The sequence below is a fragment of the Augochlora pura genome, chromosome 1 (genome assembly GCF_028453695.1).
Source record: "Augochlora pura isolate Apur16 chromosome 1, APUR_v2.2.1, whole genome shotgun sequence".
Taxonomy (NCBI): Eukaryota; Metazoa; Arthropoda; class Insecta; order Hymenoptera; family Halictidae; genus Augochlora; species Augochlora pura.
This window is the reverse complement of record NC_135772.1, coordinates 3,776,303-3,802,212: the sequence shown is the minus strand read 5'-3', so window position 1 is coordinate 3,802,212 and position 25,910 is coordinate 3,776,303. Positions and strand designations below refer to the sequence as shown.

The following is a 25,910-nucleotide window of genomic DNA, read 5'->3' as shown; positions in this document are numbered from 1 at the left end:
CAACTATTAACGCTCTATTAACCAGTCGTATACTCGTTATGCCGGCGGAGTCGTAATAACCAAGCTAGACCCCGGTCTTATCGGCGTTGCCAGTCGCCGGCTAATTAAACGAGGTCGCTCTGTATTTCATACGGCCGCCGGTGGGGGAGGGGGTATGTGTTGACCCAGACGGTTCAGAAGAGCTCGAGCGCGAATGTCTCCGGGCTCCTTAAAATTCTCGCCGGCACGGTGTATCAGCGCGGCCCCGTAAACGGACAACGTTATACAATTCCCCGTGTTCTGGTTACGGGGGACGTCTTCCCGGGGTAGTCCGACGGCGAATGGCTGCGCCGTGTGCGCGGACTTTAACGAACGCGGATATTCTATTTCTTTCCGCGAGGTTTGTGGGCCGGGCCGGGGGCTCGATGGCGCTTGTCGAACACCGCTGCGTGCTTCCTCCTATATGCGGAAATCGGTAACTGGGTCATTCGGAGCAGGTGATTACGCCGCGGGTTCCTCTATTTTGTATTCGCGGACGCGAGCTAACATACCCCTGTTCCTGGAGCATCGGGAAATTCGAGTTTTATTCCGTCATCGAAACGCGCGGTAGAACGAACCAAAGGGTTTACGCTGGTCCACAGTGTCGCCGTTTAGACCTCCGGGATTTTTTTCAAAAGAAATCAGGACACCGCTTTTTCTATTGATTTTTTACGCCGGCGTACGCTGCCGCGCCACACGCACCGTATAGTTTTTTCCCCGGCCGAAATAGTAATAAAAGCTCTGGGGATCCTTGGACACGGTCTCCCGAAAGACCGTGGTAGGTTTAGTGTAGCCAGTGCATAATCTACCTACGTACGATGCCATAGTCCTGTGTAGGTAGCAATGGATAAAACGAACAAAAAAGTTACAGCATCTTGAAGATGAATATATAAATTACAGCCTATTAAAATCGGCCTCCAGGCTTTCCATCGTTTCCGGTATTTCCGAAGCGTCAAGTTAACAATCGACTAGGGCAATCTAAAGAGGAGACTTTGCTCTACAAAACACGCTAATTTTCATTATTTTACCGTTCTTTTTAACAGAGTTACGATAGTTCAAAGTTTAACAATATTTCGAGTACCTGATCAATAAATCTACGGATAATGTTATATCGGAGAACGAATATTTATTAAAAGCTTGAGTGTCGATTTTTCCGTGTTTTCTTTTCAGTTTCAATTTTGCAGCGACGTTATTACTGCAAAACGGGGCCGAGGTTGGTCAATATGTTCGTTGCATGTAATTCGTACGTGGTACAAATCAGTTTAATTTTAGTATTTCGTTCTATTGTATTTTATTGTTTCATTCCGTCTACTTTATTGCATCGCATCGTATATCGTATCGTACCGTATCGCGTCGTATTGTTTTGTATTCTATGGGAAGTGCGAGGACGGACCACTAGCATCCCGCGAGAAGATCAATAAAGCGCGGCATGCTCGAACTACGGAACAGCATAAATTGCGGCTCGAAAAATCATCGTCGCGGGGACCGTGACGAGAATAGCCGCGTTAAAGCGCGCACAAGCCACGGATAATTGCAAAACGTTGCGGGGGACACGTTTCTCCCGGTTGCCCAAAGAATCGACTTTGCTGGGGCGACGACCAGGTGTAATATAACCGGACCGAGGGCAGTTTATGCAAATACGAAATTTTAACAGAGACGACCGAAAGAAACCGGCGCGGCGCTAAATAGAATTTCATTCCCTTTGTGAATCGCTCGGGTAAATAAAACCGAGACAATGGCTCCGCGCTGCTCGCATTTTATTAAAGTTTCCATTATATGAATATTCTCGCGGGAACCACGCCGCGAGAAGCTCGGGGAAACGCGCGAAACTCCGCGCGGCAGTCCGGCGGCGACATTTTCGGCCAGGTGCTAATCAATATCACACGTGCCCGGCCGCAATTAACCCTTCGCACCCGAGGCCACTGACGGCAAATCTAAAATCATTTCTCTGACTTACAGTGCTTCCATTTTATCAAGTACATGATTTGATCTCCATTTATATTTGGAAGGCATTAAAATATTTATTCGGACCCCTCGTCATTTTTAGTGCAGCCTATACTTGCATGAAGAAATCTATTCGGCCATTTCGTCATTTTTATTACGAGACATACTCGCTCGAAGTAATTCGACATAAGCTCGTCATTATTACCGCCTATAATTGAACTCAAATTTTATTTGAACCATCTGCCAATCTCTTGTACTATATACTAGCATAAATAAATTAATTCAACCATTTCTTACGATTATACGCAAGGATCACTTGAACTCTATCTACTAATTTGAATGATAAACGCATAAAATCCTCATTTCACTTGCGATATTATCTCATTATTGTCTTAACGTATTGCTTTCCGTTCCCTTCCCATTTCGGCGATTCTCGCCACCGCAAAGTCGCCGACGCGTTCTCGACATCGAGCTGCATGCAGCCCGATCGGCTTTCACCATAATTATATGGGGCACCCGAGCCGGTTCCCGTTCTTGTAAGCTCGTCGCCGCGGAATCGGCTCTCGAGAGTCTCTGATGCAACCGGCGCAGGCCTTGCGCTACAAACTGCGACTCGCTCTAGGCGACGCGAGAGACGAGCAAGAAAAACTGGCGGACCGTGTAAACGACCAAGTTTGGGGTCCCCTAAACTCTGCCAACCGGTCACCGGGGGTCTTTCACGGCGTCGACCGCGGGACCGGCTCCATCTTTTCGGGGAGCTGATGAAATTTTCCACCGCGTCGACCTTAATCGGTTCGCGCAGACTCCGCCCGAAGATACAGATACATTTTTGTGACTTTTTTTCGCGTGCAACCGACCCCGGTTTATCTGCCGAGGAGCTCCCTGGAGGAATCTTTTCGAAATGCCGGAGATACGAGGCTTTTTCGAGCGACATTCCGCGCTCGTGGATCGCGGATGAGATCAATAGACCGCCGGAGCTTTCCGCGAAGAAATGTTGCACCGATCGCAAGCTTTTCAACCAATTAATTGTTTACGATGAATGCTCTCGTGGTGGGAGTAAACGTCATTCTTCGGCGACAAGTATTCTTGGCAAAAACTGCTGACTGGTTAAGAAGAATATATAGAGCGTTGTTGTTTATTCGATTCTATGTTTATCGAAGCTGTTTAACAGGTCGAATGCCACGGGAGTCACCGGTGACCGGCACATAACTTGGCTGTGACGCCACGGGGGTCACCGGTGACCGGCACCTAACTTGGCTGTGACGCCACGGGGGTCACCGGTCACCGGCACCTAACTTGGCTGTGACGCCACGGGGGTCACCGGTGACCGGCACCTAACTTGGCTGTGGCGCCACGGGGGTCACCGGTGACCGGCACCTAACTTGGCTGTGACGCCACGGGGGTCACCGGTGACCGGCGTACCCGGATTGAAAAAAACATAAGAAAGTTAGACAAAAGACAACACTTATAATTTCTTATTATTATCATCGTTGATGTAGTGGTGTGAAGAAATGGATGCAGTATAAAACATTTGAAACATGTTTATACGTTGTAAATTATCTATTGTATATAATATTTCAACATTATATGTATCGCTAAATGGAAATTTCATCGTGGCGCCACGGACAATCCCGGTAAAATTGGCGTGGCATTCAACCTGTTAAATAGTACATGAAGACCATCGAGCATATATAATTAGTATATAAAATTTAAGAAAATGGAAATACTGAAAGAATTCAAAAAGATCCATCAATACCAAATTTCCGAAACGATTAAAGATAAAAAGAACCTTCTATTAAATTTTTCCGCGACTGATACTTTTTATTCCGCACTAAGATGCACGGTCTAACAATTCTAGCAAGAGAGGTACTGGTTAACGAATTGGAAATACTTGAAGAGCATTTCCAAAGGATATTTTCTGAAGAGCACTTCACGCTGCACCGGATCTCCTGACACTTAACCAAGCGTTCCAGCGTTACCGCGCAAGAATAATAAACGATACATATATCGAGAAACCTTGTACAACGTATCCGCGGTCGGTCTCCGCGATCGCGAGCAAAAATTCCGGGACGCCTTGAATTGTTCTAATGCTCGGAGGCATTCGGGAGGTAGACCTACCGCGCGAACTCCTCCGTTTCACGATGGATAAAATTGTTCGAATGAAAGTTTAATGGCTTTCCTCTGCTGCGCGAAACCACCGGGGGGAGAGAAGCGAAGTTCGCGACTTAAGCGGGGAAAATGCTGCCGCGGTTCCTTGAAAAAACAGCCGGCGAAGTTCCCCAAACGGCCGAGTGCTTCTTCTTTCAATTTAATAAACACCGAGCGGAGCACGGCCTCGTCGCGGTGAAAAAGAGTTTTCGTTAATTCTTTCGGCGACGAAGGAAAAATCGAAGGGGAGGCCCCGCCTGTGTATCCGGAACGGTGCGCGTAATCGATAGCCGTTTAATTCGCGTCGATCGCGCGCCGGCTTTCACGAAGAAGTATAATTGAAGTAGACGTCTTTGCGGTGCCCGGCGAACGCCGCGAGAAAGACCGCCGTGGAAATTATGAGACGAGAAAAGAGGTCGGAGAGACACCGCTCGGCCAAGAGAGAACGAAGCCACAAAGAGACTTCGACATGGTAAAGAGATCGCGGGACCGACTCTGAGACGGCTTATAAAGTAAGATTGGTTAATTTCGAGTCGAATCGACGGGGCTTTATTTACGGCGGCGAATCAAAGGGCCGGGGATCGAATATTCGCAGTTCATTTCGCTGATGGGACCAGCGACGACAATGCTACGGAAAAACTATTTTGAGGATTACGCCTATGCCACGAATTGCCGGAATTTCATCTAATCGCGTCACTATGGTCAATCGTCAATCGCAACGTACGATTCTATTCACTTTAGCCCTTTGCACTCGAAGCCATCTTTACTGTAAATCTAAAATAATTTTCCTGGTTTATACGATTTCCTTTTTTTTTGTGAGAAAATGCATTTCATATGACTTCGCAATTTTTAATCGAGCAGGGAACTTCAAAAAATTGTCAAGCCTTTTTTTTATAGCAATTTAGAGAGAATAAACAATTCTTTGTTTATCCACCGTAAAAACTTTACGCGCGTATGCCCGAGCGTAGGAATTATTTGTCCGGGCTCGGGAGCAAACATTTGCGTTAATATAATTCAGCGCACTAGATTCGCAATTTCTTGAAGTTCGAGGAATCTCTGGAATGTGTCCAGTAATTTCATGCTGCAACAATGCGATGCACTTTCACGCGACTTTCTTGCACCGGAGTTTTAGAAATTTTTTACCAATTTATTATCAAATTATACAGTAAAAAGCTTTCTATTCTCATATTATTCAGTGCGCGTTTCTTACGAATCCAATAAGTAATTGTTTAAATAAATCTGTTGTTCCTATAACTCGCGTTAATGGTGAGAATAATTTTCAGCTCGGAGCAGATCCCATAACCAAAAGAAAATATAGTATTCCAAAAAATGTATATGTATATTAAAATATAAAATACAAAATATAAAATATATATGTACGTGTATGCATGTAAAAAATGTGCATTTATCTTTCGTAACAAGTCGGCAGAACGCGGAAACATTGGAAAAACATTCCGGACCTCGCAACGTTGAACTTTTATTTCATTAAACAAACAGCTCGAATTTTCATGGAATTGTCGGGATTGCCGGATCGGCAGTCAAAGCGTTGAAAATAATTTCATAAAACTTGCGCCCGCTTTCAAAGCGTGCCATCTCTCTCGAACACACGCGGCTAAGTTATTAGCTCGCCGTGCACGGCGCCTATAATAACATGTTTGCACAACGTCGAAGTCGGCAAATATTAATCCGCAGATGTAAAATTACCACCCGTGAGCGACAGGAACCGGGCGGATTGAAAATTATAAAAAATTTACAGGCAGGAATTTCATTTACCCAGCGCGTGGCAAAAGTAAGAGAATCGCGACTTTGGAAAGCCTCGTGGACCACGGAAAGAGAAGGAAATTCAATTTCACTCGTATCGAAATGTCGCAGATACATGGCCAATGTAATCGTGAAACCCGTGATTTTCATTTGCTTAATTATGGATAATTCCACGGGTATTGCGTGCGGTGGCATATTGCAATAATAAAGACGGACGGTAGAAGAAATGCTGGAACGTATCGAGTGGCTCGATCTGCAGCGATCCAATGATCAGAGTCGGCCACGTTTCATTTTAAATCACAAATTGTAAATTACGAATTATAAATTATAAAATACATATTATATATTACAAATGATAAATTATATATTGCAAGTCGTAAATTACAAATTACAAGTTATAAATTACAAATTACAAGTTATAAATTACAAATTACAAGTTATAAATTACAAATTACCAATTCCATATTACGAATTAATATACTTCATTTTTCACATGATTAAATACATTGTTTGACCGGAAAGTCGTTTCAATAATTTCACAGATAATTCCTTCGCTTCGTTTTAAGGAAGATACTACGATTAATAATTCAGCGTCACCGTATCGTCGTAGCCGCAAAGTGTTGAACGACGCCGAGCTCTGCCACCGATTCTTCGCCGTGGGAATGACATCGCGTTTAACGAATCCGGATGAAAATTCGCAGTTCGAGTGTTCGAATGAGAGGAGAAAAAGACGAGCCGGAATAAAATCTGCATGGGACGGGATGCTGATGAATACGTAACAGATGTAAATTCTATTACACGGCGAAGTGACGGGAGGCGAGCTGCGCCGGGGAAACCGCGTCACCGCATACGCGTGCATGCGCAGCCATATAATCCGCGTTGGTCAGAGAGAAGAAGATAGAGAAATAGAAAAACGAGAGAAGAGGAGAAAAGAGTCGCGTCGCGCGAGCGTAAATTACTCGACAAGGAGGCGAGCCGTCTTTCGTCGTCCGGCCCCGTAAACGACGTTACTCTCTTCGCCGCTCTTTTTCAACTCTTTTGCACTCTTTTTCGCAGTGTTCAGCAGTCGGCCGCGGCAGACTTCGCCCTCCGGCGGCGACGGGAACGGCGGCGTCCCGACGCTCGAGTGCGTTACTTGATAAATATAAGCACGTTTTCGTATTACCCTATTTCTGATCCCGAACCGGCGACGTACCCCGGAACGAGCGACGCCGGAATCACGGCTATTAGATTCGACGAGGTCGTACCGATCTCGAAGAACGTCTTCTTCTCTCGCGTCGGAAGAAGACCCTATGCTCGACCGAGGCGCGTCTTTGTCGGAACGCGAGGAACAGTAATTCGAGCGCACTCCCAGTTAGGAAATTAAGGGAAAGAAAGTCGCCTCTCTGTCGTGACACTCTCTGCTTTCACTACGCAAGTGTTCGAAGCCTGAAACAGGCCACCTGGATAACTTGGTTGACAGCGACAGAAGAGTGTCGGTCAAAAGTTGCTCAATTTCGAGGGGCATTTAACCCTTAAATGCATGAATTAATGAATTTTATTTAAAAATTAGGGTTATAATATTTCAAATGAATGGAAATCGGGAAAAATATTAAAAAAAATTATAAGTCATATCTTATAGGGTTTTTATTGAAAAATATTAATGATTCATTTTTGGTACACTATGCAAAATAGACATAAAAATTCTTTAGTTAGTATGAAAGAGATTGAAGCAGTCGTTTCCTTAAAAGAGAAACCTTACCTTTAGAAAATATTTTTTGTTTAACGAATACACCAAAATATTTCTAAATAATCCACTTCCAAAAGTACGTAAATGAACCCGCTATCAAAAATGCGCGCCAATTAGTATAACGTCAGAAAGATACAAATATTGAAGTCAAATGTCATTATTTTAGTTAATTTTTGATAAGTCAATGGACAAAGGAATCACTGCCATTCAGCCAAATGTATCGATATCAAAACTGTTGTCGGGTATCCGCGCAAAAAGTTATTGATTCATTTTTGGGACTCTATGCATTTAAGGGTAAATGTGATTTCGATGGCATTTTTTATAACAAGGGCAGAGAGAAGTTGCAAAGGCTACCCTTCTCTTTTTATATTATATTTAAATTATATATATTATTCTACTTTTATATTACTTACGTTAGCCTCATTATATTGTTCGTCTTATTCCTATTATCTTTACTCTAATTTATATTCAAGACAGACACGATGAATGATGGCCACCTAAGACAGTCAACGTGATAAATTGCCGGTATCAACCGCAGCGTAAAAGTCGTGCGGCTAATGAAACTGGAAAGTTGAAATTTGCCACGCTAGCTGTTAGCTTGTCTCTTTTACATTCTACAGGTGCTATACCTGGCGCGATGAGAATTGGCAGGAAACCCGAGCAGGTGTGCGCGCCTGACACAACGAAAGAACGAATCAACCTATGGGAAATCATGTTCCTACATTTCGTTTAACGATCTGTTTCACCTAAACATTGGGAAATCCGTTCCGATTCTATGTCCCCGAACTGCCAGAATATAAATTAATTAGAAACGAGCTGGTTAACGCATCAATATCGCGGTCCAATTTGCCAAAATTAGCGGCCAATAAGCCGAACAACACGTTCGGCCTGTTTGCTGCAGATTTCATACCGTGTTCTAATATCGCAGTAGTAACGCGCATTAACTGGATCGTTTATAATTAATTTCAATTAAATTCCCCTCGGTATCAACTATAACATAACCGACTACATATGAGCCGTCCAGTGCACACATCGATTAACTCCACTTTTTGAAAAATCTTAAATTTAAGTGTCAAAGCACTTGGTATAGTCATAACTTTTTATATTTATAATAACTTTCCTGAATAATAAAGATTAACACCATTAAACGGCAAAATTTTTTTGGCCACTCCACCAATCATATAAAAACTGTAACATTACCGACGATTATTTTTTGGCTATTCTTTCTTGTTAATTTTATACATCGTTAAATGAAAGCTATATCTGTATTTATGCATTCTACATTATATATGTGAATCTATGTTATAACAGGAATTTTAAAAATCAATGTACATCATTTCATCGCGTTTCTCGTCTTTTTGTTTTATGGAGTTAGTCGATGTGTGCACTGAACGGCTCATATATTAATATTTATAAAGATGGAAATATGATACGTTAAAAATCCCAAGAAAAATTGACTACCTTTTGACTTCTGAAAAATTGATTTCTGCTTTAAAAGATTCTCAATTCGAAAAGAGCAAAGATTTTCAAAAAACATAAAAATACAGAAATTCCGTTCCGGCGATAATTTACCGCATTCCGTGTACGATCTTCGAGCTGCCGATCCGATAAAAAGTCGATTCGAAACCGTGGAGCCTTTTCTGACGCAAGATCGCGTCGAACCTACGTGTAGCCGATCCCCGTGTCCCATAACCGGCGCGTGCAACAAGGACGCCCAGCTTTTCCCGTAAACTATCCCCGAACGCGTTTCGCCAGTCGCACACGGCCGAGGAATTCCTGTGTAATCGGCCGCGCCACACGCAATTACGACGATTATACATCGGCGAGAGCGCGGGGAGATTTTTACGATCCGCCCCCGGATCGGATCCGATCCCCGGCGGTTTTTGCATGAAACGTTCGTTGAACAGAGTTCGAGGCGGCCACCGTTATCGCGACGCGTTGGTTTCCTGATCTTTAAACCCGGCCAATTGCTGCTGATTCTGTAAAATCGATGAATGGCGACACGCTCGCGGCGCGACTGAGGGATCGCGCGCGCGCAAATTAATGAGCCGGGATCAATCCTAGCCGGTCGAGCCGATACCCGCGCGGCCAATAACGGGTCAGCTGAGATACCGGACTGCAATTTTTAGTCTGATAACGCGGGGTCGTGGCATGCCGCGCGCACTGCTGAACGCTACGAATATCGGACATTGTACAATAATAGTAATAACAATAATGGTAATAATAATGGTAATGGTAATAATAGCAGTAACAGTAATAATAATAGCAGTAACAGTAATAATAATAATAGCAAAGGTAATAATAGCAGTAACAGTAATATTAGCAGTAACACTAATAACAGTAAGAACAATAACTGAACCCATTTTCACAAGTCCCACATATTTTCAGGAATTTTTCAAGCACCTCCAAAGGCTCCTGAATCGTTGTAGATCCTAGATCAGTAATTCGCGAGCATTTCTACAGCGCAGTTACCTTCTAGCATCTCGCTGGGAAGAGAGATTAAACTAGCCGGAGCACCTTGACTTCGTTAATCTGATTTTCGTAGGCTCTACAATTTCCTGATAATTCGTAAAATATTTTCCAGGGCTTCGAAGTTTTAACAGGCTCTGTGCCCGAGAGTTCCGAGGATTTTTATTACATTAGATCCGCCTTCATAGCACTTCATCTTTCTCTCTCTCTCTCGATATGACGGGGGATTAAAGCGACCCAGCGATTTCTTCTCGCAGTGTAATCTCGTTTCCTTCGACTTCGCGATTTTTCGATAATTCCTGAAATGTTTTCGAGAGCACCGGCGTCCTCGTAGACTCCGTTATCTGGGTTAAAGCCGGATTAAAATTATTTTTACGCGATCCTAGGAATTAATTCTTCGCCGCGCGAGATTTCGTAGATCCAAGGACGTAGGATCGTGATCGTAGATCTTATCGTGGCTCGAATTATTGTTCGCGTGTTTTCTAGCGAGGAGAGAAGTCGTCGTAGAAAGTTTTGTTTAAAGAGGCTAAGCAGCCTGACTAAAGCAGATGACTAAACATATGTATATATGTATGTACTTTCTATTTCTGAAATAATTTCTTTGAATTAAGTTAGCCTGCCTGCCGTCTTTACACCTATAAGCTGTCGTGGATTAGCATCTGTTTGTCATATTATATAAAAATAATTTAATTTTTAAGATTTAAACGATTCCTAAAATAAATTGATAGACAAAGAAGCTTTGGTGACTCAGAGTAGATTGCAAAGGATTAAAATCACCTACATTTATCATCAATATTTCAATATTGAAGTGATGGTTGTCATATAGTAAATATATGTTTACTATAGGATTAAAATCACCTACATTTATCATCAATAATTCAATGTTGAAGTGATGGTTGTCATATAGTAAATATATGTTTACTATAGTATTTCAATATTGAAATATTGATGATAAATGTAGGTGATTTTAATCCTTTGCAATCTACTCTCGGTCACCAAAGCTATTTATCTATTCCTTTTATTCTTACTTAAAATTAAAATATATTATTCTGCTACTTATATCGAAACTTAAAAAATGAATTGATAATAACTTTAATTTTTAGAATTTGATACAATATCTTTCCTATTTTTATTTTACATTAACCCTTACATAAAAAAATGTACACTTTCTATTTTAATTGAAATACGACTCTATTTCAAATTTTAGAAGAAAATACGATATAATCGAGCTACTTTACAATTCATATTTACTTTGTACTTAATCTCGGCATAACCTTGGCCGATTTTATTGGAATTCCGCGCGATTCCGGCTGCAATCGGATACCTAAAATTTCGCGGCCGCGGCAAACTATCGTTTGCCAGTCCCGTTCGAATTCGCCGGTAATCTATGCGCGATCGACGAGGAAAATGCCGGGCTAACGACGCGAGGTCGCTCGAATACGAAGGGGGGGTACAGGAGGATCTTGCAGCTGCTCGAGGAAATTGATCGAAATGCACGGGTATCGGTTAAACGAATCCGGGGAGAGATTGAGTAACTACTTTGATAAAGTTGGCGGGGCCGAGAGAAAGTCCTGTAATTGCGTTGCATCGAATCTCCACCGTGCCGTGGTGCCCCCGCCGCCGATCGGAGCCGATTATGAGCGTCGCGAGATCGATATTACGATATTCCTCCACGGTGTTAATGTCCAATGATGTTAATAAATAAACAATCGAAATAATAACGTGGGAACTCGCGGGGAAATCGTTGATGGCGCCGCGGCGTTCCCGGAATAATTGCCGGGACTATTTAACGATTCAACAATTCGAATATTCAAAACTTCCGAGTTCAGGCCGCCGGCTAAGTTGCACTCGACCAATCTGTTCAAGTGCATCCTGGGCGCAGTCACTCCGTCCCGCGCGCACACCGCCTGCATTCGCTACGGACGGATTTTTGCCCGATTATTTCGCCGAATATTTCCGCGACGTACACTTGCCGCGATTTTCCGCCATTTCCCGCGGAACTCTTCGTCAAAAATTCGATATATTAACCCTTTACGAGCACGTCTAACTTTCGGGTCACGAGCCGGTTCAGCAATGTTTTAAATTTTACAAGACTTAAAGGTTTCCCAAGTAATTTCAGCTTTCAAATCGAACGCGAAATAAATTATAGAATATTTTAAAAATATATCCCACAAGGATCGATTAATATTAACATATCGACAAATTGAAACGAAGCAACGAGCTGTCTAAATGTTTCCTCGAAAGGTCGTCATCGTTACCGCGGGATTTTTATGGAAAATAAAACCCGTTCGAATCGATTACAGGACTCAAGTGAGCCACGTAAATATTCATTTCCTCGCTCAACGATTCGAATAAGTTGCCAATAATGCAACAGTGTTCTAAAACCCTTTTCGAGTGTACCTTCCAGCGTTTCACCGTCCGACTTTCGAACCTACTCGATAAACTGCATCGAAACTCGACTCGGGTAGGGGAGGGGGGGTGCTGCGTTTAACAATGCCGTAGGAAAAAGTTCGACGACGTCTCGTTGGAAAAATGACGACGAATGTCCGAGAGGGAAAAAAAGTACGCGGATTTCAGCGTTCATTCGCGGCGGTATAATACCAACGACGGCAATAACGTCGAATAATCGAAGGAAACAAGCGGATTTTATATCGGCGAGGAGTCGGACGAGATTACATTCAATGCGGTACCGCGATTGTCCGCGCGCTGCTCTGAAATCTGCGCCAGTTTCAGCGTTAATCATCGCGGTTTATTGTTTAGGAACGAGCCCGGCGCGACTGTTATAAAGCCGATAAAAGTGTACATCGAAGGAGTTACGCGTGTTCACCGTGAAAGGTCCATCGGCGACTTTTTTACGGGCTGTTAAAAGCCAAATTACTGCGAACTCGATGTACCGATAGCAAAAGCAGCTTTATCGCTGAACGGTTCTAGGTCGATAATAGGTGGCACGATCGGGGAAAAACAAATTTCTTAATTTGTTATTGTTTTTCATTGAACGACTCCGGTTTATCGCGCGCGCGTGGATCGTTGAACGGGCGCAGCAGACGACGCTATAATATTTCTAGATCGGTCTCGATTCGCGTACTGCGCAGCGCTGCGAAACGCGGCACGCCGATCATTTATAGGCCGACCTTCGAATAATGATCGCGCGGCATCGCGATATCTCTTTTATGAATCGAGATGTTCGCGTAAGCTTCGGTCTGATCTACTCGATTTATAATTAGCTCCGACTTTTTCCCCCCGATAATCAAGAGATGCACCGTTGCGGAAATCCTCGGCCTGACCACACGCCGAAGGTTTTTCCATTTATTCGACGGAATCGTTCACCGTTCGCTGCCTCAACCCTTTGCTGACGTTTTAATCCAAAATGTTTTTTCTCTGACTTATGGTTTCCGTTTCGTATGATCGGCTGTGTTTTGTACATTGTGAGATTTAATTCTGCGTTTACTATAATTTTTTGGATATAGATAAATTGTATAAAAATTATTTGTGATGGACGACTCGTAATAAAGTCTCGACAATCGAAATAATTATTATTTTAGAAATATAAAATATGAGAAACGCCACGTGCTAGGAGAATAAAGAAAACATTAATGAGTAAGGAAAAACTGCATAGCAAATTAAAAATGTTACGGGGTTGCCGGCAACCCCATGAGATCGTTCTGGGGTCAAATAATATTAAAGTCAAAGCTTGCATTTAAAGAGATTATAAGAGGTGAAAATATTCGATGCAAGAACAAGTTCGACATTTTATCTGTATAATTGCAAGTGGTTGTACATGATTACCATTTGTTAGAAACATAACTTCGATTTCGAATAAAAATAGCACCGAGGGCAAAGGGTTAAAAGCTGTCTGAATATTAATGCCAGTCATTGTAGATGCGAAGTCGTTCGTAGTGCAAGGATTTTGCAGTCACTTGACTTGCTAAATGTTGAATTGGATGTATGAAAGTGTGAATATCATTTGCAAGGAGGTGATCATAATCCGCGGGAAAGGTGAATACGATTTGCAAAGAGCCGCGTTCGATTTGCAAAGGGGCGAATACGATTTGGAAAAGGGCGAGTACGATTTGGAATAGGGTGAATACGATTCGGAAAAGGGTGAATACAGTATTTGCGGAAACGTGAATACTATTTGCAGAAACGTGAATACTATTTACTGAAAAATGAATACGATTTGCAGCAACGTGAATAAAATTTGCAACAAACTAGATACGGTTTGCAAATTGGTTAATACGATTTGCAAATTGGTTAATACGATTTGTAAATTGGCGAATAAAATTTGTAAATTGGCGAATAAAATTTGTAAATTGGTGAATAATATTTGTAAATTGGTGAATAATATTTGTAAACTGGTAAATACGATTTGCAAAATATTGAATACAATTATCAAAATGGCGAATACGATTCTGAATACTGCGAATACGATTTTCAAAATGACGAATATAATTTTCAAAATAGCGAACAATATTCCTAATACAGCGAATACGACTCTCGAAATGGCGAACACGATTCGCAAACGCTGTCAAGAGCACTCGCGACGCTCTCCGGAGGCGCTTTATCCGAAGAAGAAATTATTCTTCCCAATAAGACGGAAATAATTGGCTCTCTCGCGTGTATTCCGTTGTCCGTGTTTGTCATCTTTTCCCGAAAACTTGGCTATCGATCATAGCCAGGGCCGCGCCGGGCCAGGGTTTCTCGCTCGTCTTGTCTACGCAGACGGAAAACAGGAAGAAAGGCGGCGCGCGCTGTATACGAGTGTGCTCGTATTTTATTCGATCTTTATAGCATGGGTTCAACGTCGTTCCGGCCCGAACCCGTACAAAGTGCGCGATACATTTGAATAACCGTCTCATCGCTCACCTTTGCATTGCTCCTCGGTTTCATCGGAATTGTCAAGGCAGTCGTCTTCTTTGTCGCAGACCCACGAGATTGGTATGTATTTATCGTTTGCGCATCGGAAACGCTTTAAATTACCAGGCTTAAATTTAGGCTCGCCTAAAACCAAATAAAAAGAACAGAAATCAAATGACATCCATACGAACCCGTTCCTCGCGGAACAATTTTCTTACAAATATACATTTTTACCACGGGTCGAACGAGCTTCTCAATTCGAGTTTCTCAATTCGAGTTTCTTCGCGCCGTGTTCGACCCTTCAACCACGGTGCAGGGTTCGTTTCGAGCCAGCTTCTTAGCTACTCGGCTCTTAGTCGCAGACACCAGAATTAGTCATGGCTACTTGTCAAAATATACTGCTCAAAGAAGATATACTATAGAACATTTTTTTATAAAAATCGGCAACTTGAACCGACTATAATACTACGAAAATTCATCGCTAGATAATGTTTTCTTCCTTAAATTAAGAAATCTTTGCAACCTCGTCATCACCGTAACCCTTCGAGCCCACGTGAAAATTGCCAATTTTGACGAAATACACAGACTTCGCAAAATTTTCTTCCAAAACGCCACTTGCAGCGAAATATAGTCTGATCATTAACCTTTAATTTGAAATAAAAGAAACGCGGCTGCGATTTTTTTTCGCGAGGTTACAGCACTTTGAAGTAACCCTTGCATTTTTGGCACGAAATCGGGGCTGGCACTTTTGGCACGAAGTCAATGTACAGGGTACATCAAACTACAAACGAAAGACTGTCCTAAAGTAGAGATTTCAAGCTCTAATTTCGAAGAAACGCCATCTCCCTACGATGATTTTTCACGAAATTATCGTCAGTCGAATTTGGCCAATTTTTATCCAAAATCGCTTTATTTTGTTCTCCAAACCATTCGATACGATAAACATTTAATCTGATACTGTAAACATATTTCCGTCAAAAATTTGTACACGAACTTCTTCCTTCAAGCATAAATTATATATTATAATAAAAGTCATAACAAGCTCAAATAAATCAAGTCCTCTCGTTGTTACAAAACAATACATTAGTTGCGTTCCAGGTTGCGGTAGTTACGGTGTTAAAGTACCTCTAAAACAGTGTTCCAAAAAGCGGCGAACAATCATCCGACCGAGCTCGGGCATTTTTATTTGCGCAATCATTCAAAGGGGCCCTTTGAGGTCTGACTTTTCCGGTTTCGCGCTTTTAGCAGAAAAGGGTAACTCTTCCGCGGCCGACTAACGGGGATGAACAAAATTGCACAAGCGACAAACCGGCACCGATTCTACGCGCGGAAAAAAAGGTGGCGCGCGGCCCACGCTTTCGATCGATGCAAAAATAACCGATCCGACAAATTCTGTTTACTCCGTTAGGGCGTTAGAAAGTTCGGCGGAACTTTTTTTTTGGAAATTTTGCTCCAACTTCGCGGAGAAAAAGCGATCCCAGCTGGAACGTTCAGTTAGCATGTTAAACCGGAGTGCCGACGCTTTCGGACGACTCTTCAACGACGACAGCGATACGACCATTTTTGCCGAGTTACGATCGTTCCAAACTTCCACGGTTGTCTGTCGGGGTTATTTTGCGAAATTTTACCGCCGCGCTGTTCATTATTATACGGTACTGACAATTCTGCAAGTTGGAACGAAACGCTCGACGTTCCATGAACGATATTCAATCTCTTGAGTTTAGTATATTGAAAAAGTTTCGCATCCAAAATATTATTATTATTATTATTTTCATCATCATCATCATCATTATTATTATTATTACATCCTTGCAGATAATTCTGCACCGAAACGTTCCAAATATAAAATCGTGAAATTCAAAGTGAAATTAAACGCGCTAAATTAAATCAGCTTGGAACATTGGATCTAGTTTTAATATAAATAGCTCGACATTTGTAACAATTTAAACTTCCAATAGAGTTATAAAAATACCGTGAAGGATTCCAAGCGTCCGACATTTTTGTATAAAAGCTTGAATTCCGTTCCATAGAAAATAATGTTAAAATAAAAATTTCTAGATAATACTCTAGCTGCCGTCGAGAGGAACTGGACCGCTTACCGCAACCATAAACCTCGAAGAAACGACGAAATAATATCGCTCGCGTAATTCCCGGACCATTGTGCGCCGGCCGGTGCGATAAGGGTTAACATGCAACGAATTATAAGCAAACGCGTCAAGGGAACGTTTAATCGCGAACTCGGACCGGGCTCCGTTAATGGGGAGCAGAATTTCGAACTAAGGTCGCCTGGTTTAGCGGCGGAAAGTTCAATGCTGGCCGACCATAATCGTCGTCGTCGGCGGGGACGCGCGGTTTAACGAGATTCCAGGCGTTCGAAGAAAATAAAACCGTGGCAAAACTCTGAAAGATTACCGAAACGAGGAGGGCCCCCCTCCGTTGAAAAGGGCGAAATAAAAGGAGGAAACGGACGAAATAATATCGGGAGAGAAAGAGGACGCCGTTCGACGTCGCGTTCGTTATGTGCGTATTGTACCGGCGGCGAAAGTAATAATCGACGCATCGAGCTTTTCGTCGTGGAACGGGGGCCGGCCGGGTGCAATCGGCTATGGGATGATTACTTCGGCAAAAAGGAATCGGAGGTGGAGAATAGAATTACCCCCTCCCCCATCCCTCCTGGGGATTTCCGCGCGTCCCGTCGGATCGAAAGAATTCATTTCTCAAGAATATGCCGGGCGCGTCAGCCGAAGATGGTTAACGCAAAAGCGCCGCGATCGTCCATGGGGTAGTTTTCGAAGAGTAAATTAACCCTCTCAGTACCGAACAACGATATATCGTCGTTGGCTATTATTGAAAAGATAGTTTTCTTAATATTTTTATCAAACAACAATTTCTTATTTCTTCTTCCTTTTTGAATTTGTTATTTATCAGGCTTTTCGAAATTCTTGCAATATCATTCCGAAACTTGATGAAACTACGTCAAACGAGTTTTAAACATTTCGCTCAGATACAGACACTTTTGGCTGGTACTAAGAGGGTTAAGGCGAGCAAAACGCGGTAATAAAAATTTCGAAAAATCATTTAATTCGTTAAGAAATTCACGACATCACCGACTTTGTAACGCTGACGAAAAAAACCTTTCAGAATTATTTAAAGAATCTTTGCAATTTCCTCGAGGAAATGAGAAATAATACACCGTGTATACCGCGCCCAGGTTTGCAATACTTTTTCGCGGAACGGTCAAAGGAGATTTCGTAGATTAATGGAATCGCGCGTCGGGTTTCTCCTATGGCAACAGTAACAGGCGCGACGGTACGGAGACAGCGCGGAACTCGGATGATAGAAGGAAGCGCGTATAATTTTACACGGGAAAGAAATTCTCGCGCGCGTTCCCACTTTCCTCTGCCGCTGGATGGGATCGTATCAGCTAACTCGGAAAAACGAACGCGACAGGGACAAACACGATCAGCAATATCGCGTCGCATATATTACCTCTGTGTATTCTGTAACTATATACGCGCGACCGCAACTCCCCCTCCTCCCATGGCCGCCGAATCCTCGGAACAAAGTTCGCCGGTCAACTCTCTCTCCCGCCATTGCTCGTTGAAATTTCCGTTTCGTGTCGTACCGGTAACAGAATATTTGCCGGAAAATAGATACACGGAGGCGGACAAGAGGCGTTCTTTCACAGGCCCGTTCGTGAAAGGCGCCCCTTAAAAACGGTATAACTTTTCTGATATTCGCGTCGAAGCTTCCTTTTTCTAGGCTCTCGAAGGCTCGGGTTTCCCTAGCAGACGTTAACAAAAATTTGGAAAATTCGCGCCGCACATTTCTAGCCACATCGTTCGCGAATTTCCGCGATCGTAATTGTTGCTACCGGCAGCGTTGCTCGAATTGTGTGATAAACTCTCGTTACGGAGAAGTTGGAAAACGCAGCGACGACGACTGTTTTTATCCGGCAACGCCGGCGAACTGATTTATTTACATTAAATTGTTCGTAATATTTTTTGAACAAGTTGTTCCACTTTAATGAGCGGTCGACGATGGTGGAACTTTTCAGTGAACAACGTTTACAACCTCGCGCCGAATATTTCTCGCCGCTGATCCAGTATCCGGTTCGCGCGCGGTTTCTATGGAATAAAAAGAGCCGCCGGGCGTGAATTCGGGTTCCCGTTATTTAGCGGACAATGCTTTAAACGCGGTTAAATTCTGTCGGCTAGAGGGTGGGGGGGGATGAAGCGTTAATCTTTTTCACGGAAAATCCGGGGGACACGCACGGATCGGCCTGGGCCGCGATAACTCGTATCAATTTAGTATGACCGCCGGGTGGGTGTCGTGGAAGAATTACGACCAAGGATGACCAATAATCCGACCGCCGTTTTAATTCGGTTCCGATCGGGGCCGAGCGCGCCGCCGCTGCGAATAATTCGCCGATAAACAATTAGATCGACGGCCTCCAGCGCGAGAACCTTATAACTTTCGATTTAATTTTCGTGTGCCTGGGCCCCGATTGTTCGAGCCACGGAATTTCCGGCGCTTGTTTAAAAGAGATCCGACCATGATCGAGTGGCTTTGTTAACCGATTCGATCCGCGGGGATCCGAATAATTTCAGGGTCGAGAAATTCTTCGATGGCGGAACTTTTTTAAGAACTCTTTGGGGGCAAATTCGATTGAAGGAATTATGGATTAATGACTCGTGGAACGGAATGTGGGCCGAAGTTTCCGAATAAAAACTCTATCGAGTCTTTTTCGCTTTGATTTCGAGCTGCCGTATTTACAGGATCCGCCGCGTATTGAATGATAGGGCCCGATCATAAACGGCGGTGCGACTTTGTAGTTAAATAATTCCATGGAAGTCGGCTAGGGTGTCTCTAATTTATTCCAAGTCTTTCGCGAGGGAACATTAATGTTCAAACCGATAATTCATCTAGAGTAACACGATCTAATGATCTCTATTGAAACCACTTATTTAATAACTTCAATCTTAAAATTGTCGATCAGGGTTGTTTCTATCGCCCCGATGTTGCATAGACGTCACGTTGCAAAAGTCCTTCGCAATATAATTTGATATTCTTTATCGATAATAATTATATGTTAATACTCAAATTACAGTAGCTTACGCACTTTTCAAGGGAACAGCCGACGGTAGTCAAAGTGTTAATAACACGGAAACGACAATTTCAATTACGGCTGCCATTGGTTTCTACCGCATTAGCCCGGTACCATATGGCGAAACGGCAGGAGTTATCGCGTGTTTGGAGCACGGTTATCCCTAGTTCGGAAGAGATAGTCGCGTGTGTAATGCCCTGGTATACTAACCAGCGCGCACATAATTGTGTACCGTAATCCTGCGTTGAATACGCGCTTCGAAAGATAATCCGCGCCGTAATTCAATAGAAAAATGAATGTCCCATGAATTTAAAGCCCGGTGTCGGAAATATGGCTGTTCGCGGCGTTATTTACAGTAACTTCTCTCTCTCTCTCTCTCTCGCTCTCTCTCTCTCTCTCTTCCGCTTTCTCTTATTCGCAGTTCGAAAGTTTAACCGGATGCGACGGTGCCCCCTGATTTTCCAGAAGCGAAACAGAGGAAATAAGGACGGGCCGCGCGGATAAACTTTTATTCTATCTTGGAAAATGGATTTTGTTTGTTCGTCGAAAGTAACGAAGAAGACTCCTGTCTCTATTCGTTTAAAGTTCCGCGGGAGTTGTCGCTCAACTCATGCGAAAAACCACTTATCCGTCTTCCTTACTTCGCCAATCTTTGCCGAGTGACAAACGACCACGGAATAACTAACCATCGCGCGATTCCTGACATCGCCTACCGACGCATCATAGTCCGCAACTTTTTCGAACGGCGACTCTCCCTCCCTCCCTCCCTGTTAACTAGACTTTTCTAACGGCACGCCCTTAGCCACGCTCTGTAATCTACTGTATGCGAACGGTATTTTTTCCAGGAGTTTTGCATTATTCAAGTCGATTTTACCGCGAATGGAACGCGTTACCATTGGCTCGAATATTGCGAATCTTTCTATGATTAAATTTGTATTTCTACGATTAAATTGTACTTGCTTAGTAGCCATATTATGTATGACTAATCACCCGTGATTCGAAGTCATTACTAGTTGATATGCGACTGTATCAGACTTATTAATTTTCTTTAAACTTGAAAGTAATATTTTTCTTCCTTTCTCCAATAAACCAAAGCAAGTAAACGTAGGAAGAATTAATTAATACTATGCCTTTTCGTAGCAAAAGAACTGACCTTTTGGACGTCTAAAACTAGAATTATATTAAATAAAAGTATCTCACTGCTAACAGTGCTGCGCCGCCATTATAATAAGTCACGGCGAAATTTCAGGAGGCTGATTGTTTAAAATTCAATCGCATTCCGCGCATCAATCGCGCGTTACGTATTTGATTCACGTAGGCTCGTGAGATCCGCCTTAAACCCCGCGCATTACGCCCGGTGTAATCGTTACATGATATATTTCATCGGTGGAGAACAATTCGACCTCGCGAATCTAATCGTTGTTCCCCTGAAATGCATATTTCCCTCGAAAATAAACTATTGCGACGAACGTGATTTTCTCCGCGCGAAGCTCGTGCCGATTCTCGGAAAATTTCGAACAACAAATTCTCGGAAAATTTCGAACAACAAATTCTCGGAAAATTCCTGAACAAATCCTCGGGATTCGTTTCGCCTAAACGCGACGTTCGCGCATCCGTGAGCTACGCGGGCAGCGCCGGTCGCCTTCTACGTAAGAATCTTAATTAAACACTTGAAACGTGTCGAAGCCGTGTTCGTCCGTCGCGAATTATGTCGCAACACCGTCGAAAGAAAAATACCGTTGAAAAGCTAAAGAAATGTTCGCCGGAACGGTAATTTGCATCTTTTTTTTTTTCCCCCCATTGGAAACTATAATAAGAGCCCGGACGATACTTCGTCGCCCCACCGTGAAACTCGTCTTCGAGCGGCGTTTCCTTTGAAAGAACGAGAAATGCGTTTCCAAAGCGAGTTCTACGAACTAATCGTACCATTTGCACGGAGTTACGAGTATGCGCGATGAACGAGTGTATTTTGAATGAAGCCGCGTCGTCGTCTGAATTCTACGAATATGTATTTCGAAGAGGAGAAAACGTAACGAAGCGCGTTACTGCAAATATCGTTCGCGGTTGTACAATAAAATATATGGGGGACGGAGGAACGCGACACGACACGGTTGAACTCGGCGTTAAAAGGATGCTCTTGATAAGTCGTCCGGCTGTATTTAAATTCGGCGACTTAATGCGATTTAGAGACATTACCGGCTTCCTGTTCCCGGTTCATCCTTTTAGCTTACCACTTGTCGAACGCGTGGTAAGAAGGTAACCGAGGCGAGTGGCTTTTCGCACCACGGTTTCGCTCGCGGATACTGGCAAAAATAGAGACGAAGGATACGCGAGGATCAATATTGGTACACGCTGATGTGCACGCGTGTACGGAACAATAATATGTTTGCAGTGCCGTGCAAAAACGCGAAGCGACGCTGTCATCGTATTAAAATAGAAGAACAATGGAAAAGGACGCTGCACCAGCACCGAATTGGACAATATTGAATGAAATCAATGACTCTACAATTACAATCGGAGTACACTCGATACTGATTGCGTTTAACGGGCTCAAATTTTAATTTGTCCGAAGTATAATCGCAGATAATTAAATCGGATCGATCGGATCGATGATGGGATAATTAAATGAATTATTTGGCCGTCATTCCTACCGACGATCATCCATTAAAATACCCTTTCCCCCGATCCTTATTAAGCTTAATCGGTGGAATGAAAAATTTCATTTGATTAATGCCGGGCTCCGTACGAAATAAATGTACGCGAGCTCGGCGCGAAGACGAGTTTCACGGTTAAAATAAATTGTCGTCGCAGTTTACGAACACGGCAAACATAGTCGGTTAAAGGAAGCAATCAAATCCTTATCCGTTCGTCAGATCGGGCGTGCTCGGTCCTCGTGTTCGAACTTTATACAAAGGGAACGTAATAAATGAGAAATTAAACTGATTTCGGAGCTTCGAGGCACCGTTAAACTAGAACAACCATATAATCTCGCATTGTTTTAGGAATCATTAGGTATGATTCCACGAGCGTGCACAACAGTGCACACAGAGACAAACAGATAGAGTGAGAAAGAGAGAGAGAGACATTAATTTATTTCGCTCGTCACGATACCTGAACCGAGACAATTCGCAGGCGATAAGATGAATTCGGTACCCTCTACCTGCATATCATATCGTCCGATGGATATCTTAAAAATTGAAGATCGTTTGCGTTTTATCTAACGTTTAATTATCGCAACACGCCCGGTTCGCTTGTGCACGCGAGAACTCGAATAAATTATTCATTCGCATGACCGGAAAACATACGATCCGCTTACAAATAATAATTTACACGTCGTTTAATGCAACGTCGGTAGATTATAATTTATATTATAACAACAGGTACAATGGCTGCGAGGCCGGCCACGCACAAAAGCGCGCATGGAATGTATCGCAAATAACGCGGAAATTATATGAATTTTCGGTTGAGCCGACTACCGAATGAAATGCAAATTGCTTTATGCTGCTTTATACGTTCGTTAAATAAGTTTCGTGTACAGCGCGGGCGACTGCTTCGATATCCCGTGATTTGCGAAGAATATTAAATATACGCCTCTAATATCGATTTCATCCCGGAGGCGCTTCTCGCCTCGCACGTGACTTTAAAGGTCAATGCGAAAAACGTGATTAGATCTCGTAAAACGGAACGTTTATGAGCTAGTAAAACATAATCGTATAATAGAGGTCCCCGGTAGCAAAAGAAACATGAAAACGAGTTCGTTGGATCCATCTCGAATGCGAGCGACGAATGCGAGGATGCGTTTGCAGGTTGATATTTTGTTTACAGCACTGTTGCTTGAATAAATGAAACGCGGTTCCTCGAAACGCGGAGACGGTATTTCGTAATATAGAATTTAATATGTAATATTGGAGCACGGAAAATCTCGCGAACAGCCAACGCTTTTATTCAGCCCGCAGTTTTTCAAGAATACCCGCCCTAAACCACCAGATGAGGAGCAGAGCGTAGGAAGATGTTCACGTGCTTCCATCTATCGCGGTCTTCCCCCATTTACAGAGGACCAACGCATCTCCACACCACCACCAGCATCCCCCTCACAGAGATCGCGGAGATATTGAGCCCGTAGGTCGGATATTCTTTGATATCGGCGCCGACTGTCCTCATTTCCTGCGACCTACGACGACGGATTCGTAGGGTCGGCACTGTCGAAAATGCAGGCGGAAGATCGGTTATGTAAGCAAGACCGGCGCAAGGCGCATCCCATACGAATAACCCAGTCAGTCAACAACCCATGGTGGTCGTGCGGTACATTTTCCAATGGCAACTGACGTTCCCCCCATTCATCGTATTCACTTTTTTTTCACCGTTCGACGCCAAGCCAGATCTAAGTTGTACGCTATTCTACGTACATACGAATGTAAAGTCGTACTTACTGTCGATGTTGAGAGCATCAGCCGCCGCGAGGAAGCCGAGTACAGTCAGCAAAAGCAGCGGCGAGAGTACCAGCAGCAGACAGCTTCGCCCCATAACAACCCTCTTTCCTCTCACACCCGTCTCCTTTGTATCTTCCACCAGCACTGCTCTTCCACCACTGTCACTGACACCCGGAGATTTTGTAAACTGGTCTCCGTTTCGGGGCGCACTGTCTCGACCGCGATTTCAGCGTTTCCGGTGACTTTGACAGCCGGCAAGCCGGGAGGGATCGATCAACAACAACAACATCAACAATCCTCACTCACGGTGCGGTGACTGGCTGGCAGTAAAGTCTGGCGAGACCACGCGGTCCAACAGCCTCCACTCTGCATCGGGCGAGTCACGGGTCTCCTCGATTGTGTAGGTGCAAACAGCCAACAATTGAGAGTGGCTGCGTGCTCGAATACAGAATAAAAAGTGTACTCCACGAAGTGGTTGAGACTGGCAGGCCCGCCCCGTGTACGAGCACCTCCGTCTCCGTGTCTCTCGCTGTATATTCTCTTGCTCCCTCTTTTCGTCCGTCTTTTTCATTCGTCGTGCGGAGTCCGTCGTCCTTTATTACTCCTGCGCGCAGCCGATTCTATTTCTCTTCGCTTCACGGGAACTGTTCACTCTTTCTCTCTTTTTCTTTCCCTCACCCGGGCGAGACGGTGGCGACCACTGATTCTGACGCACCGATATCGCGCCACCTGCGCACGCAGGTGTTCTCTCTCTTTTTCTCTCGGGCGCTCTCTCTCTCTCTCCCCCGTTCGTGCTAAAGTTACGCTACGTGCGTACTCGTAGCCTGTTTCACGAACTGTATGCCACGCCACGACCCAGCTCGGGCTAACCCATATTCTATTTCTTTCATACGCAGGTGACGGAGCTCGCCGACCGATCGTCCGAGATACTCGGGTAAACAATTGCCTGGATATCTCGTAGGATATCCAAATTCCTTAGGTCTCGATGCTTACCAAGGTTAGGCTAGTACGAGTATGTGTACATCGATGGTACAAAGCCTGCTGGTTTTTAGTGCCCGAGGTGCTCCTGTACCCGGGTAAACAATTACATGCTTAGTTACCAACAAAACTTGAAACTTATAATCACTCTAGAGCCGTAGACTATGCATTCGCCGTTCACTCTTGTTTCGCGACGTGTTCGTAGGGGGGAACTATGTAGATCGGAGACAACAGCTAATAAAACGTGTTTGTTGAATCGTTCCGTAAATGGTATCTAAAATTATTAAGTCTGCTTAAGGCGGTAATATGTACTGAACGGTGTGATTATCATATTAAATATTAATTTGTTACCAGAATTATCGTAAAAATTGATTGCAGAATTTTTTTAAATAAATCTAGTGCTATAATAGTTTATATATAAATATTAAAAAAACGGTTTTAGGAATGATAAGGAATGATATAAGGGACGTAA

The 25,910-nt window shown here is 43.5% G+C and overlaps 1 protein-coding gene across 7 annotated transcripts in view; it reads right to left on the bottom strand.

The window, feature by feature from the left end:
* Nucleotides 1-25,672, bottom strand: part of LOC144468074 (low-density lipoprotein receptor 2) — a 91,932-nt gene extending 66,260 nt beyond the window's left edge. Inside the window, exons 1-2 of one of the 7 annotated variants that reach the window (XM_078177766.1) lie at nucleotides 24,461-25,672; nucleotides 14,933-15,067 (exon numbers count right to left, since the gene is read on the bottom strand). In XM_078177766.1, coding sequence (XP_078033892.1) covers nucleotides 14,933-15,067; nucleotides 24,461-24,554 — 229 coding nt within the window. In that variant the 5' untranslated portion in view covers nucleotides 24,555-25,672. The remainder of the gene's footprint in view (nucleotides 1-14,932; nucleotides 15,068-24,460) is intronic. The other 6 variants (XM_078177359.1, XM_078177271.1, XM_078177446.1 and 3 more) reach the window with 6 other exon arrangements.
* Nucleotides 25,673-25,910: the final 238 nt, after the last annotated feature.